This window comes from Myxocyprinus asiaticus, chromosome 41 (genome assembly GCF_019703515.2).
Source record: "Myxocyprinus asiaticus isolate MX2 ecotype Aquarium Trade chromosome 41, UBuf_Myxa_2, whole genome shotgun sequence".
Classification (NCBI taxonomy): domain Eukaryota; kingdom Metazoa; phylum Chordata; class Actinopteri; order Cypriniformes; family Catostomidae; genus Myxocyprinus; species Myxocyprinus asiaticus.
Window position 1 is genome coordinate 17050025 of NC_059384.1, and position 17046 is coordinate 17067070.

At 38.0% G+C, this 17046-nt stretch overlaps 1 protein-coding gene across 1 annotated transcript in view; it reads left to right on the forward strand.

Moving 5' to 3' along the window:
- The window catches only part of LOC127432064 (serine/threonine-protein kinase OSR1-like), a 67861-nt gene that overhangs the window by 27164 nt on the left and 23651 nt on the right, over window positions 1-17046 (forward strand). The window contains exon 3 of the mRNA XM_051682855.1: window positions 6789-6897. Coding sequence (XP_051538815.1) covers window positions 6789-6897 — 109 coding nt within the window. The remainder of the gene's footprint in view (window positions 1-6788; window positions 6898-17046) is intronic.

Below are 17046 nucleotides of genomic sequence, written 5' to 3' on the forward strand. Positions count from 1 at the left end.
ATGACAGTGCTTGAATGTACTGCATATCTACTATATTGATTAGCTGCCTAGAAATGGGCCATACATGCAGGCAGATCCAGAAAGACTGAGACCACTAAAGTGAAAATGCTTCTATTTTTTATTTTTGTAATTTAAAGATTTTTTCCATTACAAATAATATTATTTGGGTTGCACCGATAAGGAATTTCTGGGCCAGTAGGATAACTAATTATTCACAGCTCATTGTGACTGATACGATAACCATTATTTAAAAAATAAATAAATTACCTTTTCATTTTTTAACATACTGCTAGCTAATTAATCAAAAGCTACTCCTTTGGGAAAAAAAAAAAAAAGGTGTCATTTAAAAGCTTGGAAACTCTTAACTGCTGCTATTTAAGGTTTGGCGAATGTAACATGAACCAGAAATGTGTCTACATTACAGATGTATGCTGAATAATGGGAATAGTTAAAAACATCATAAAGATCAAATAGTCATGAGTCATAACGGTAGAAAAGTCTCAACTCGTAAAATACAAGCACTTTAGTTTTACTCACAGACTAGTTTCTTTAGCCATCTCACGTCGCTCTGTAAGGATTATTTAAAGATCTATGCACCATGTTACGTTGTGTTTGGGCTTGTTTTAATCATTATCCTTTGCTGTAAGTAACAAAATGCTATTTTCCATATTCTGTTTATATTTCATGAAGTAATATGTGAAAATGGTTGCCCCCAAGTAACATGCATGTTTTGTCGTATTTACATTTATTGCCTCATGAAACATAAACAGAATATGGGAAATGGCATGTCGTCGCAGGCAGTCAGAGATTTTTAGCCGCAAGCAAATAAACAGTAACAAATTACTGCCGAAAATATCGGTCCAATAATAGTATTAATAATAGTAGTAATAGTAGAAATAGTGCAGAATCTTATATATTTCTTATTCATTTTACATCATAAAATGTCTTTGTTTCGAATCATTCAAAATCACATGAAAATAGCTTTCTGTTTATTTCTAGGTTTAAATTACATTTTGAATCCCAGATTTTCATAGTTGTCTCAGACTTTTGGATTCTATTGTAGATAACTTGCAGTGTATTCAAAATATCCTTATATTGGCTCACAAGTGTCAGTCTTTTGAATATGATGGTTTCTGAGTCATTTGCATTCTTTCAATTAAAATTGTTGAATTTGCATTCTGAGATGTAAATGGTATTGTGGTTCTGATGTGTTTCTGCAGGAGGGCAATTTTTCTAAAAGGTGCTAAATTGGTTTAAACTAAACTTGTGTTTTTCTTAAGTAAGTCATCTAAATTTCCTGCTGATCTGTTTTAATCTGATTTTCAAGCTTTTAAAAAAGGAGCTTGTTTAATGTGGCATTAAATGCCTCCCTTTTAGGTAATTTAATCTCCGCTCTCACTCGGGAAATAATAATTTTCTTAAATTGGACATATTGGATCAACTTTTTTGTGCACTGTAAGTTATTACAACAAAAATATTATAGAGACCGTAAGACATTCCTGGCATGCAGATTTTTTTTATTAATAGGCACAGCCATGAAGTTATGCTTAACTTTTACCTAAGCATAGGAAGCCTAGAGAGAGAGTAAAAGTACTAGAGAGTGTAAGATTAAATGCAAAACTCTGATCTCTTTCAGAATCCTTAAAGGAATTTCTAAAGTAAACCCAGCACATGATGACTGGAATTCTGTTTGTAGACTGAAAGCTAGTGAGGCAGACAAAACAGTGTAATGATAGCAGGTCATCTACCTGGACACTTGTCTGTAATTGCCATTGTTTAAATTTGAGGTACAGTTGCAGGAAAAAGTATGTGAACCCTTGTGTATAGGTCTGATCTGCAATTACAGGATACATTTGGTAGAGGTTATTGTTGCCAAAGGAGGATCAACCAGGTAATAAATCCATTGTGCACCATGTGAATGTTTACAGAATGTGTTCAATAAAGACATGAAAAGATGTAATTGTTTGTGTTTTATTTTTTCAGCAGACTTTTTTTGTATTGTTGTGACTTAGTTGAAGATCAGATAATATGTAATGACCAATTCATGCAGAAATTCATATACTTTTGTCCTGCATCTTTTCTTTTCAGTAGAGAGTTTTAAATGCATAAGAATTTGACTGATTAACCGAACTGACACAAAACTACAGTGAGTTTACCCCAGGCTTTGGCAAACGTAATCAAATGGAAATGTTAACTGGGGCAAAGAAGCTTTATTTCTACAGAAAATCATATATTGAGTTTTTGCATGAGTGAGGAAGAAGGAAAGCATTTTTCCACTAGGCCGAGCGACAGAAAGGCTTACAGTGACATAACAGTGAACAAAGAGTCTCAGTGCTTTGCCTTGCCTATTGTCCTCTGGAAGTATACAAATCGGGTGGCAAATGGTCTCTTGATGTCACCCTCCCCACATAGCCCATTGTTTTCCCTCTCTCGCGTAGACGTCGACCAGCCGAGCTGAGATGACCCTCGGCCTCTACCACTGTGAGAACGCACATGGAACATTAACCAGTGAACGTCCAAAGCCCACCCAAAGCTTGGTCGTGTGCGTTATTGTTTTTGTACCCTTTTAACGTGATGTCCATCCTTTGTGTAGCCAGCCAGGCCAGGCTGACTTGATCAAACTGAATTGTTTTATTAATTCCAGCTTTGGTACAGAGGGGTGGAATGTACCCAATAGCCCACAGTTGGGGTGTTAGTGTCCTCACAGTGTTGGCACTGACAAACCTTTGTATTATCATGATTACACTTTTAAATTTATTTTTTAGGTCAGTGGAAAACATGGTTCATGTTTACAGGGTTCATTTGAGTACTTGGCTTGGAAAGTCCGATTATGACCATGAAGTTGTTTTTTCGAAAACTCTAAATGGCTGGTTTTCTGTCATTTTGTGCATTTGATTTTCATGTAAATACAGGAGGACACTACAACCAATACATTTTCCTTTTTACCAGAATCAGATTTATTTAATTAATCACAAAATGGCTGCATTTCTAGTTGGTAAATGTTTTTAACCATAACTGAAATGGATTACAATGCAGCATATGCTTAATATTAGGGATGGGTCTAGTTGTCCAAAAACCAACTAGTCCATTAGTGAGGTAAACTACTGATAATTTATCTAGATTTTTTTCTTATATTGTTTTTAATTTATATTTAAGCAGCAGATTAATTAGCATGCTGACAGCATGCTGTGTTTAAGCTGTAGACAGTTTGCATGCTAAAACCCTCTCTGAATATTCTTTAAATGTCTTTTTTTTAAATTCATCTTATACACATTCAAAAAGATGTCTGAGGCATGTTGTCGCATCTTGCACCGTTTCTTTGAGAGTCCCATCACGAGACTTGCATTTTTAAGAGGGAGTGTTAAGGAAAAAAGTAGTCCATCTCTCGGAATTGCGTATCGAGACCCTTGTATTTGGTTCCATTCCATTGCGCTCCGTTTTTGAATGCAAGATTACATCTTATGTAAATGCCCCCTAAGAAACACGGGCGCTTGTTTCAGGTTACTCCAAAACCAATCTTCATTAATTACACAGGGCCGAGAATTGTTTTTTAATAAAAATATTAATAACTAGATTCTTGACCAACACAAAATATATATATAGTTTTAAAGCTTAGAAGCTGTACTTTACAAAGCATGTAAGCATTATGACCAAAACTGAACAAGTGCTTCAAAATTTGATAATTTATTTAAAATGTTGCACTGTTTGTATTATTGTAAACACATCACGGTAACATTAACGCTAAAACATCAAACTGATCAAATAGCCATGTTCCATATCTCATTGGAAAGCTCTCAAAGAGTAGAATACCACCAGCCTATTTGTTTTACTCACAGACAAACATATAGGGAGTAATAGGTAATACATGTCTTTGACATACATGTTACATGTAAACAGATGTTGCTTGTAAGCCCCATTTTTGCTTATATCTTAAAGAAATATAAACAGAACATAAAATATTATACTGTTACTTATAGGAGGGGATTCCTGTTCAAATGAGCCCACACACAATGTTATCGGATGCATAGATCATTAGATAATCCACACAAAGCACAATGTGCACACAGCACATAATGTGCTATCTGGCTAAAAACACGTTAGCTTTCCTGGATCAGATGACTTCATCGGAAATGTTGTAGTACATTGTCCAGTGTCATGGAAAACTAAAACAATTGTATTAGGATTCAGATTGCTGCAACCAGAGCTGGAAGTCATCCAAATATGGGCAGAGAGGATCGTTCACTCGAATTACATATGACCACCAGGAGATAGCGCCAAGTAGATGACACAGACTCAATGGCTCAAATGACACAGAATAGAACAGAATGAATTCTCGTTAATCATGTCTGCATGCTTTGGAGAGAGAGCATACCTGTTTGTTGTTGTATTTGCATGTGTATTTCGTTTTTATGTAAAAATATAATGTTTTATTTAAGAGGCTTTTGGACACTTAGATATGTTTTTGTACACTAGGATAAATTATATATACTTTTGATTGTTTTGTCGTATCAACACAAAATTTTACTCAGTTACAGGTAACACGAATGGGAACATAACAAAAGCAGATTTTTGGAGCTAACTTATTTACACCCTGAGGTAATAAGAAGAAGAAGAAAAAAAAAAAGGGAGGTGGGGTGGGGGGGTCTAATCGATCTGGGTTGTACTGAACCCAGATCGATTAGTCGACTAGTCATTCAGACCACCCACACAAACTAGTTGATTTTGAAAATATGTTGTTTAGCACATTCCCACTTAATATGACAAACAAAATTATGTTTAAAATTAAGGTTTAACAGCATCAGTGTATGGAAATCTAGTTCACTGGGGAGACATGATCATCTGTAGGATCTGTTTGTTCATCGACTGGGATGTTGAGAGCTGGCAGGTCAAGTCAAGTCAATTTATTTGTCACCTACACATCATATACACTTTAGCTCCCATCATGATTGCTCAGAGACCACTCAATGATCAATGCAGTCACACTGAGTAAACTACAGTGGAAAGAGTAGCATTTGGAAGAAGTGCAAAAACAGGCTTTAGAGCAGTTGAGTCATGCTGATCTCATACTTGGGTCAGTGCCATTTCTGACAGTTTCTGCACTGTTGAGCCGTAACTGCAAAAGAATTGTATGAGTTTATTTGGTTTGGTTTTTCAACACAAGCAGCAAATTTTTAAAGCAGCAGTTGCACTTAAAGAAGTAAGTAACAGTATTAAAAGTAGGAATCATGGTTTAACTGAGGTGCCTCAGAAATAGTGCCACTCCAGATCTGGATTAATGTTTAAACAAGTCTGGCTCAGTTGCACAGTTGGCAAACAGGTCCAATGCAGGTATTTATGTACTTGAGGTGGAATAGTAGTTTTTATTAGCCCACACGTATAGAAAGCACCTCTAGCTCTTCAAACATCTGCCATTGACCGCAAATATGCACAAACTGTTAAAGTAAACAACATCCATCCAACCATGCTGTAAACACCATGACACCTTTCTCATAATAAGCAAGGTGTTGTTATAAATAGGTGTATGTTACTGACAATATCCATCAGGAAAACAGCAGGTATCACAAGTAGTTCATCCCCTTACTTTTCTGTTTATTTGCTTGTCTTTCTAGTTGAAAAAGCAGTTGCATACGAAACCCTTGCAGCTTAAGATTGACAGCTGAGGTGATGTTGGCATTTTTTATGGTGGGGGCTTACTAATGACATTACAAAGCAATTCTGCCAGTTCTCTTTACCTGTTAGGCCCGGTCTTATTCAATTACTTGCAACAGATGTACAGCAATAAATAAGAGGAACTTACAAAAATAAATCAGGCTTAACACAGCCCTCATCTTCATTATCCATAAAAGAGCAACCAGGGTAAGCTTTCTGCAAAGCTGCTTTGAAAGGATGTGTGTTTTGAAAAGCGCTATACAAATAAAAAATAACTTGACCACAGTGGTGAGGCTTCATATAGTCATGTGCGTCCTTTGTCAGAATAACAACTTTTGCCCTTAGGAAAATCCTTCATAGTCTGCCATTCTTTATTTAAACATCAACAGCATTTGTGGCATAATGTTTTTTACCACACAAATTAATTGCTTGTGTTTGGCTCGTCCCTCTTTTTCTTAAATAAAAAAAAAAAAAGCAAACATCTGGGTTACAGTGATGCACTTACAATGGAAGTGAATGGAGCCAATCTGTAAATATAAAAATATTCTCTGTTTCAAAAGTATAGCAACAAGACGTAAACAATATGCGTCTTAACAGGATTTTAGTGTGATAAAATCGCTTACTAACTTTTTCTGTGGAAAGTTATATTCAATTTTACAACTTAGTTTCCATGATGACATAAAGCCATAAACCCTTAAACCCTAAAACAACAGTAAAAACTACCATTTAAACAACTTTACAGCTCAAATAATACACAAGTTTTAACAGAAGAATTAATATGTGCTTTTATAAAACAATAAGCTTCATATTTCTGCCTTTTAAACCCTCCAAAAATTGGCCCCATTAACTTCCATTGTAAGTGCCTCACTGTAACCTCTGTTTTTGCTTTTTTTAAAGAAAAGGAGGATTGAGTCTTTTTTGTGGTAATCATTATTATGCCACAAAGCTGTCGATTGAACCTGGAATATTCCTTTAAGCATCTTTAAAGAAAGCAAATCAGTGTTATTTCAATTTGTGGGTTGTCTGAGTGAGTTAGGAAGGATATAGATCAATTCAAGTTACCCTCAATGAAAAGTGATGCTCAGAACCATCTCTCTCTCTCTCTCTCTCTCTCTCTCTCTCTCTCTCTCTCTCTCCAGAAAGAGATCCAGGCAATGAGTCAGTGTCACCATCCCAACATTGTGTCGTACTACACCTCGTTTGTGGTGAAGGATGAGCTGTGGTTGGTGATGAAGCTGCTCAGCGGTGGTAAGTCTCGCCAACTTGCTACATTTCCTCCAATCCTATCACCTCAGTCCCATTACATTTATCTGACATGTTTCTAGATCATAGAATAGTCCTTCATCTTTCAAACACTTTATGACTCTTGTATTTCTATTCATTTAATGATGTTTTTTCTTCATAATGGAAATGTAATGGAGATACCTTCATGTATTTTTACTTCAGTCTTGAGTACTTAAAACTACACTATGTAACTTTTGTCCTTCTAGCGGTTAAAAAATAAAACTGCATGTGTTTTGCGGAAGGACATTGTTTTGGTTGTTGTTCGGCTTTGCTCCTCTGCACGGATGAAGGTGGTTTGAGGCACCGGTGTACACATGAATACAGGACATCTTATCAGAGCGAATGGACAAATAAATATCCGAAAACATGTCATCTGAGCAGATAAGTGCCATATCTTATGCTGTTGTTTTGACTTATTGGAAACATTGATGTTTTGAAATAAATGACATTACAGAAGTTAGGCAACGTTTGTTAACATTAGACATAACGAGTGCTAGTCTGATAAGGTCAAACTTTGTAAAGTTTTTATAACTGCAGGATATTCTGGCCAAACAGACCACAGTAGTAACTCATTTATAGATTGTCATTGTTACTAACCAGTGGTCAACATGGTTGTGGTCTGCAAGCCTAGGACTAAAGGATTTATTTATATAAATGATTGCGTTATAAAAATAAATACACACGTGTGCTAGCAAGTGAAATGTTCTGCACCGATTACAGTATAATTATTGTATTTCACTACACACACACAGACATGTGTGTGATTACACAATTATACATAAACCATATCAATAAAATATCTTACCTGTTGTGTAAGAAAAGAGCCAGCTCTGGGTCACTTTTAAATCCTTTCAGATTTCGGAGTTGTCACCACCTCTGAAAAGCTAAGCCGATGTTGCTTCAGGTTTTATTATGGACTCTGTCGCTTTCCCTTTTTGCTTGTAGACTCTGCTCTGTTCGGGGTTTCTTTGTTTTTACAAAGTGATTCCCTGGAGGTTTGCCATTTTGAATGATCCATGGTAAATTTTTCTCATTCGTTGTGACAACAAACTTTCAGCTTTAGCTACTCCCATACATGCGCTACAGTAGCCAGAGCTATTTTCTCTGTGTACGGATATGATGTTTGTATGCAATTTCCCCACGAAATCCGTCCCGACAGCTCTAAAACATTTATAATATAATATCATTATTATAGTGTGGCAGGGCGGAGGGTGGGGCCGGGTCATGATTCCACACACCCGGCCCCTAATTTGGCTGATAAGCCTGAGAGGGATAAGGCCGACTGGAGACGGCAGTGCGACAGACAGAGAGTTACGGACAGCTGTCCGACACCTACGTGTGTGTTTGTCTTTTTGGTTCAGTTTATCATTAAACTTTTATTTATATTGTAAAGCCGGTTCTCGCCTCCTCATTTCCATTGATGTGTTACACTGGTGCTGAAACCCAGGAAGGAGGAGGCATGCGCCATAGTAGAGTCCTCGCCACTACCACCCACCCCAACGGAGCAGCCGCGGCCATCTGCCGGGGGGGGCGGTGGAGCCCGGCCGCCTGAGAGCGGAGGAACAGCCGCCTACCGCGAGGGGAAGAGGGGCTCCTAACTGACCGCCTGGAGTGGTCAGGGGCGGAGGAGACCCCTACCAGCCGCTGAAATGTGGTGGGGTCTGAGGCCACTGAGCAGGGAGGGTCTCCTGGCCGACCGGGAGGACCGCTGCCAGGGGCGAGAGAGACCCCTACCATCCACCGAAAATGTGGCGGGGCATTCCGTCCGCCAGGGGCTGGAAGACTGCCTCTGATCCGCCCGGGGAGGCGCGGTTGTTGTCCACTAGAGGGTGGAGGAGTGGCCGAGGACCAGGCTATGGCGAATCGGAGAACCGGCGAGTACGTTTTTTTTTTTTTTTCCTCTCTCTCTCCTCTCTTTCTCCCGCTGCTGCTCCGCGTTTGCCTTTCCCTCTCTTTTTAAATATTAGTGTTAATTTGGTACCATTGCCGTTACGGCGTACAAGTACCGCATTTTTTTTTTTTTTTTTTTTTTTTTTTCCTCCCCTTGTCCCCTTCCAGATCCAGGAAGGCGGGGATGACCTGTCTGAAAGAATGAGGGAGGAATGTGGCAGGGCGGAGGGCGGAGCCGGGACATGATTCCGCACACTCGGCCCCTAATTAGGCTGATTAAGCCTGAGAGGGATAAGGCCAACCGGAGACGGCAGTGCGACAGAGAGAGAGTTATGGACAGCTGTCCTGACACCTACGTGTGTGTTTGTCTTTTTGGTTCAGTTTATCATTAAACCTTTATTTATATTGTAAAGCCGGTTCTCGCCACCTCCTTTCCATTGATGTGTTACACATAGGTTTATCAAAGTGTATTTGGGTAAAGTAAATACATGGTATGGAAGATGGATTGTTGTTGCACTCTCTCATTAAAAACATTTAGTTATTTTTTAACAAAAAAAAAAAAGTTACATAATGTAGCTTTAAAACCACTGATTTTGTTCTTTTAAAAAAACTGTTAGAATGATATTCAAGTCTGCAAGGGACTCCCCCACTGGGTTAATCACAGACCTTTGTTAATTTCAGCAGAGAGACACTTTACACTGCTTGCAGCACAGAGGTCTTCTAAAGATCTTGCCATTCTGGCCTTTAAAGAATTTCTCGTGAGACATGCACAGCATACATTTGCCCTGATGCAATGCATAGTGCAAAAAGATTGGAATTTTGCCTTCATTTTTGCAGCTGTGATTTCTACAGTGCAGTTTGACTGTTGACAGTTCACCCAAAAACGGAAGTTCTGTCATTTACTCACCCTCAAATTGTTCCAAACCCATATGACTTTACTTTCTTCCATGGAACTCAAAAGGAGAAATTCTGAAGAATTGTAATGCTGCACTTTCCCATACAATAAAAGTAAGTGGTGACTGAGATAGTCAGCCCCTAACATCTCCTGTTGTGCTACACAAAAGAAGGAAAGTCAGATGGATTTGGAGCAACATGAGGGTGAGTATATGACAATAGAATTGATTTTTTTTTTAACTCCAGTAGTCTTCCCAAACCCATTGCGTAAAGCCACTGCTGAGAGTTTGATGATATGTTTCAAGCCAGCGTGTAATGTTCTGTCCCAGACGCAGCCAAATGCTAGACAGGGAGATTATAGTCTGGCTCACGCTGACACTGACAGCACAGCCTTTCCTTCCCCCATTCTGAATAAAGGCTGTTCATTTTACACCTGTCATCGGACGTCTTTCCCTCCTCTCCCTGCTTGGTGCTCATTCACCCTTGCCAACATCTGCAAACTGAAGATGCCCAGGTGGCCTGCTTCTTGTCTCAGATATGAAGGTAGGACACAAGCATCCAGACAGGCATCTCGCAGCTGGACTCTTGGCTTCATGCCTGCCAGACAGGGCACATCACAGCAGGCAGCATCTTCAAAATAATGCCCCATCTCTTCGGTCGGCACTGCTGACTAGTTTACAAGCATTAGAAAGAAATGAGCAGCTAAAAATAAGACTGTTGCGGTGTATAAAGGGGAGGGGCCTCAATTGTTAAAGCATACATTTACCAATACAATAATGTGTAATAATACAGACTTGAGCTGGCCAATTCGGTTAAAATTTAAAAATAAATAAATAAATAAATAAAAACTATATATATATATATATATATATATATATATATATATATATATATATATATATATATATATATATATATATATAATTTATTTATTTATTTATTTCAGCCTTTTTAAAATATTCAATATATACAGTCACTGATCACTTTATTAGGAACACCTGTACATCTACTTATTCATGCAATTATCTAATCTGCCAATCATGCAATGTATTAAGTCATGCAGATAGGGGTCAGGAGCTTCAGTTAATGTTCACATCAACCTTTAGAATGGGTAAAAAATGTGATCAGTGATTTTGACTGAGTCTTAATGCTCACTTACTCACGAGACGGAGGAATCGCAAAATTAGTGATATAATTTCCTGTAATTTTAAATTAGTCATAATTTCAATGACACGCTCTCTAGCACAGTATTGTTTCACATTGTATTCCTTTGGCACCACATTTGTGAAGCCTTTTAGAGTATAATACATCTGTATCCATCCACATTGTGACATTGTATGGGAAAACCATCTCTGGCAGAAAGCCACACAAATGCTCACACAGCTTCATAACCTGGGCTGTTTGCTAGGTACAAAGGCATGTGAGATAAGAACACAGATCAATAACCTCATTCGCACAAAAGAGGTTGTCATGCCTGGCCTCTAAACAACATTTGTGAGATATTTTACAGCTAGGTGGGAGTTTTACAACTTCAGCACACACATTTGGATGTAAATGTCATCCATCCTCGACTGAGTTTATGAACGGGGCCATCAGAGACATGAATGTGAATGCATGAATCAAGCAGACACGTTTTGGACGCTTATCATATTATCATTCTGAATCATACGCACAGACACAAGTGAGCGCACACTCACACATACAGACACACAAAGAATTTCAACAGAAATGCAGTACTGCTGTCTTGAAAATGAATTAGAAGTTTTTGTCTAATCTTTTGTCTAGAATTGTGTCTTTTCATCCATCAATCAGTTACTAAGAGCAATTGAAATTTTTAGGATCGTTGTGGTTTTAAGCTAAATGTGTAGCTGTCTTGTTGGTTTTAAACATTATGTTTTGAAATATGGACTTGTGCCAGAGAAACAGCCTACTTAGAGACAACAGATGCTTCCTGTCTTCCCTCACTCTGCCCCTCCACCCTTATTTTCTTGGAGCAATTTTTCAATCGCTCCCTCGCCATTGGCCCCGTATGGCCCTGGCCCCTTTGCACTTTGGCCCAGTGGGCAGGAGATGGCTTGTTCCACCCACGCCAACTCAGGATCCTACTTAGGAAACCAGCAGTGTGAGATATTCTGACAACTTCTGAGCAAAGAACCATTTTTATTTCCTGTTGTGGAAGCATACTTGGAATTACTGAATGGGTATTTGAGTTTCTACTTTTCCTGGAAGTGTCACGAGAGATTAAAGGGATAGTTCATAAAATGACAGTTCTGTCATCATTTACCTACCCTCTTGTTGTTCCAAACCTTTATGAGAATTCTTTCTTCTTTGGAACACAAAAGAAGATGTTACGGAAAATCTTATGGACTGACAGCCTGTTACAGTTTGCTTTCATTTAATTTCAGAATTTTCATTTTTTGGTTAAACGTCCCTTTAAAGACCCAATGAAAACAAAGCTGACATTTGTGTCTTTAAGTCCCTGTCTAGTAGCTTTAAGGCTATATGCTGAAAGTTGATCAAATCAACCTTAAGCAGACACACTCATTTAAAATGTACAGTTTTTCTCTTCCAGGAAAAGGGACTAAAAATATTGATGACTCTTCTTGCATTGAAGGGTGTATTCAAAATTTTGTCCAATCAAATGCTATCTAGAAAGAGAATGTCCTTCCCCCTAAAACCACCTGCCACTGACTAGCAACAGCAATTAGCAAATCATAGCCCATGGCTGTAACTAAAGCCTATTGGCTATTTCAAAAATGGGACGAGCCCTTGGATATGTTTTGCCCTAACTTCCTTTTTTAATAGGAAATAAAAGACGAACTGAGCTTTTGAAGTCATTTCATGGGGTCTTTAAGAATGCTCCGCATCATCATGATCTTAGTTATTTTCAAGGGTGTCTGGAAAGAGAATTTGGCTCAAAGGGATAGTTCACCAAAAATAAAAATTCTCTCATCATTTACTCACCCTCATGCCATCCCAAATGTATATGACTTTCTTTCTTTCTTCTGCAGAACACAAATAAAGATTTTTAGAAGAATATCTCAGCTCTGTAGGTAGAGATAATACAAGTGAATGGTGGCTAGACCTTTCAAACTCCACAAATCACATAAATTCAGCATAAAAGTAATCCATTTGACTAAAGTGATTAAATCTTTGTCTTCAGAAGCGATATGATAGGTGTTGGTAAGAAACAGATCAATATTTAATTCCATTTTCACTTTCGCATTTTGAAAGTGAAAGTGGAGATTTATTGTAAAAAGGATTTAAATATTGATCTGTTTCTCACCCAAAGTGATTGCATCGCTTCATAAGACATATATTAAACCACTGGAGTCATATGGATTACTTTTATGCTGACTTTATGTGATTTTTGGAGTTCCAAAGGTCTGACCACCATTCACTTGCATTGAATGGAACTACAGAGCTGATATATTCTTCTAAAAATCTTTGTTTGTATTCTGCAGAAGAAAGAAAGTCATATACATCTGGGATGGCATGAGGGTGTGTAAATGATGAGGTGAATATGCATTTTTGGGTGAACTATCCTTTTAAGTGAGCAGGACATAAATTGATTTAACTTTAATTAAATTAAATGTTGTTGAGATGTGACATGTTTATGTTCACATGTCCATTACAACTCATTGTGGGGCTTCACATGATCAGGGCGTTCCAGGACAATAGCATTCCTGAAGCTCGAGGTTGGAGCTCTAATGCAGATCTGACACATGAGATTATGGGAGAAGCTTAGTTATTTAGACCCTTACATTCATAGTTAATATTCCTAGAAAAAGAAAATTCTTTGAACATTCACTCAGCCTTATATTGTTGCAAACCTGTATGACTCTCTTTCCTCAGTGGAACACAAAAGGAGATGTTAGGCAGTATGTTAGTCTCAGACACCATTCTTTTTCATTGCATCTTTTTTTCCTATTGCACTGAACTGAGGCTAACATCTCCTTTTGTGTACCACTGTGGGGGGAAAAAATCATACAGGTATGGAACAACATGAGGGTGAGTAAATTATGACAACATTTTTGTGTAAACTAACTCTAAGACCTGCGAGTCACCAGTTGAAAACCACTGCCCAAGAGTTATTGAGGAGAGTAGTAGGGCTACAGTTACTACAGTTTTATCTCTGGCCCTCATTGTGTGTGTTTGACACTCCGCAAATTTACTGGTTTTACTAAGCAGCCCCACCCATTAGCTTCATAATGGTTTGTAAACTAACATAGCAACATTTGCCAAGATCTCTCTCTCTCTCTCTCTCTCTCTCTCTCTTTTGGTTGGAGCTCAACTGCTTAAATCCAGGTCGTCACTGAAATCTGATGTGCTGTGTCAGCAGTGAGCTGGCTTCATGCCACACACATGCCCACATGCTTTCTCCGTCTCATTTTTCTTTTATTCTAACGCTCACTTATTTGAGTTTTTTAAACCTTAAACAGCTTTTAAACCAAGGCCACTTGGAGGTCGTTGATGCCCTTTTACATGCACAGAAGAAGAATGAACCGTAGCGAGAAGAAAAAACTAAACCAAAATAAGAAAACACAAGCACCCTTTTTCTGTTTCTGGGAACCACTGATACTATGAACTAGGGTGTGGGTGTGATAAACTAGGCTGATTTCCTAGGCTCTGATCGCTCACTTTTTCCTTTTGAGTCATGTTTTGACAATAATATCCACCTTTCACTGACTGTTTTGCTTGATCAAAGGGATTCAGCTCCATGTAATTCCATGATATAGATGGATGTGCAGTCAAAGCCCTCTCATCTGAAAGGAGTACGTTATCGACTAACAGAGAAGCAAGAGGGAGAACAGAAGAGTAGGAGTGAAGAATGAGCAAGAGGTTGCATTTTGAAGTGATTGTGCCAATAAATATCCATGTGCCTCTGGCCTGGCGCTCTGCCCTGCAAACACTGCGAGAATCAAACAGGCAGGCTGCCGCTCCGCTGACGGCACGCGGCAGGACCTTACGGAGGCCTCCTTTCCCTCTGGAGGGTTTAATGTTCCGCTTTTGGCTTCGGTTAAGAGATCCCTGTGACGCTATTGCAGTTAACTAGATCAGAAATCCAGAATTCTAGGAAATCAGAATTCAGTTTCTCAGAGTTATGTATAGTACTAGAGTTATGTGTTCCAAATACTTTTGGGGTCACTGTAATGGACACTTTTGAACACTTAAGTCACACTTTAAAATGTCTGGACATCATTTCATTGGATACATAATATCAGACCATCTGCAAACTGCAAACAAATGATTCTAAGCCTTGTCTTAGAATTATCTTCACTTTTCTTTGTCATTTTTGCTTTTAACCAACTGATCTCAAGGATATTTTTAGTGGTTGTATGAAGTCAGTTCCCCTCAAGTTCACACAGGTGTCCTTGCAGAGTAACCAGAGGGGTAGTTCAGCACATTAACTATTATGGACTTGATCCATTAACATTTAACAACCAGAAAGAGTCCAAATACTTTTTGAACAATATACCTATTGTTTTATCATTTGAAACCTAACAAACTTTAACCTAAAAACCTAACAAAGCTTGCTACATTTCTTTAAAAAAAAATGCCATTGGATTGATATTTCGTTATATAATGCAAAGACATTCGTTCATTTTTAAGTGCAGCTCAAGTTTCCTAATACTATTTCTGCCCAGCGTATGTGCAAAGAAAATTAGGGGATTTTGTTGACCGTGTAGTTTGTCTCTCAAGTAAGCTTCTCCAATGTTTCACATGGATTACATCTGTAATTCTCGAGTGACTGCATGAACAGACAGTCTTTGTCTCACCAAGGTCTGTCTAAAATTAGGCTGTTCAGGGTCTTCCCTGACCCTGACACATGGAGGACAGACTGGCAGTCTTTTCAGTGCGGTTTACGACGCTCCCGTCAGCTCTCTCAGGAGCTTTCATCTGTCTGTGCTGTCTTCTCTCAGGAGGTGCTGGCTGTCCTCCAAGCTCCAAAAAAAGCCTAACTGGTTAATAAAGATGCTGATGAAATGTTTTCTTCATGGACTTTTGTCATGTCTCTTAATTAGATGTCACGGTGAAGAATAAAGATTGACAGATTTTTATTTGCAACCATTTGCTTTTGTGTTCTTCATTCTATCCCTAAGGACAATATTGATTTGTTGGTTGTTGCTTAATCAAATAAGGTTTATATTTTTATAGACGACAATGATTCTTGGGGGAGCAGCCAACTATCTAGGGTTTTTCAAGTTTTATAGATTTTTCATTTGACCTTCTGGAAAAAGCCATGGAATATATTAAGGGCTCTTCACACCGAAAGCACTTGTTGAGTCCTTTGACCGTTGCGCTGCATCTAGCTGTTTTTAGTGTCTCACACAGGAGTGCCGCATTTTTTAAATGCCATGTAAGGTCAAAGAGAAGTTCAACTTTTAAAAGCATGTCCGAGACACCTGCATTCCTTTATAATTGTTGTATTATCTTGCTTTTTAGTGCAGGAATGTGTTTGTGAACAGCCCATTACAGGGTTGTTATTAAGGTCAGGCCTCCTGTTGTACACAAAGTAAGACATTGTGTGTTATACTGAATGTTTGCTTTACTTTCAGGTAATGAAGTCAACATGAAATCAAAACTGACACTTTTTAATTGCAAAGCAATACACTAAAATCACTTTGGCAACCTTTTATGGAGGGCCAAATTACTCAGAATGTAATATTTAAATTAGGGCTGTGAAAAAATAAAATGTACTCATTAATTGCACCGTTTTCTGAGATTAATTGCGATTAATCGTGGTACATGGTACATTAAAACAAACATTAAAATTGAATAAAAAATATATTTACTTTATACTTTGTCTCAAAGAACTTGCAAGAAATTGGTTAGTCATCATTTATTTTAATTATTTTAATATGTACATGTTTAAATACTCAGTTTTTTTGCAGATAGAGTTAAATTAGACACATTTTACAGGTATAAATCTTTGATACAAGAACATGTATACATGCCATAAAATCAGTGGACATGCTGTAATTAAAGGTTTGGCAAAATCTTCTGCCATTTTCTAGTGGACCTTTGTAGTAATAGTATCAAATGGGCAGATTCAATTCATATCATGTTTTAATGGCAAGATTGATAATGCATTATCATTATTTTCTCTGGCTGCCGTATAGTCGCTATCGTGCACACACTGGTTCTCTCTCGTGTGGTTTCACTTTTGACACTGGTGCATATACATGCCAATTTTAGCCACAGGAAGTGGGGGGAAACATTAGTGAAGTTTTAGGGAGTAAAAAAAAACAGTCAACTATTAATCACAGAAATTAACATGTAAAATTTCCCAGCCCTAATTTAAATAAATAGTTAAATATAAAAATA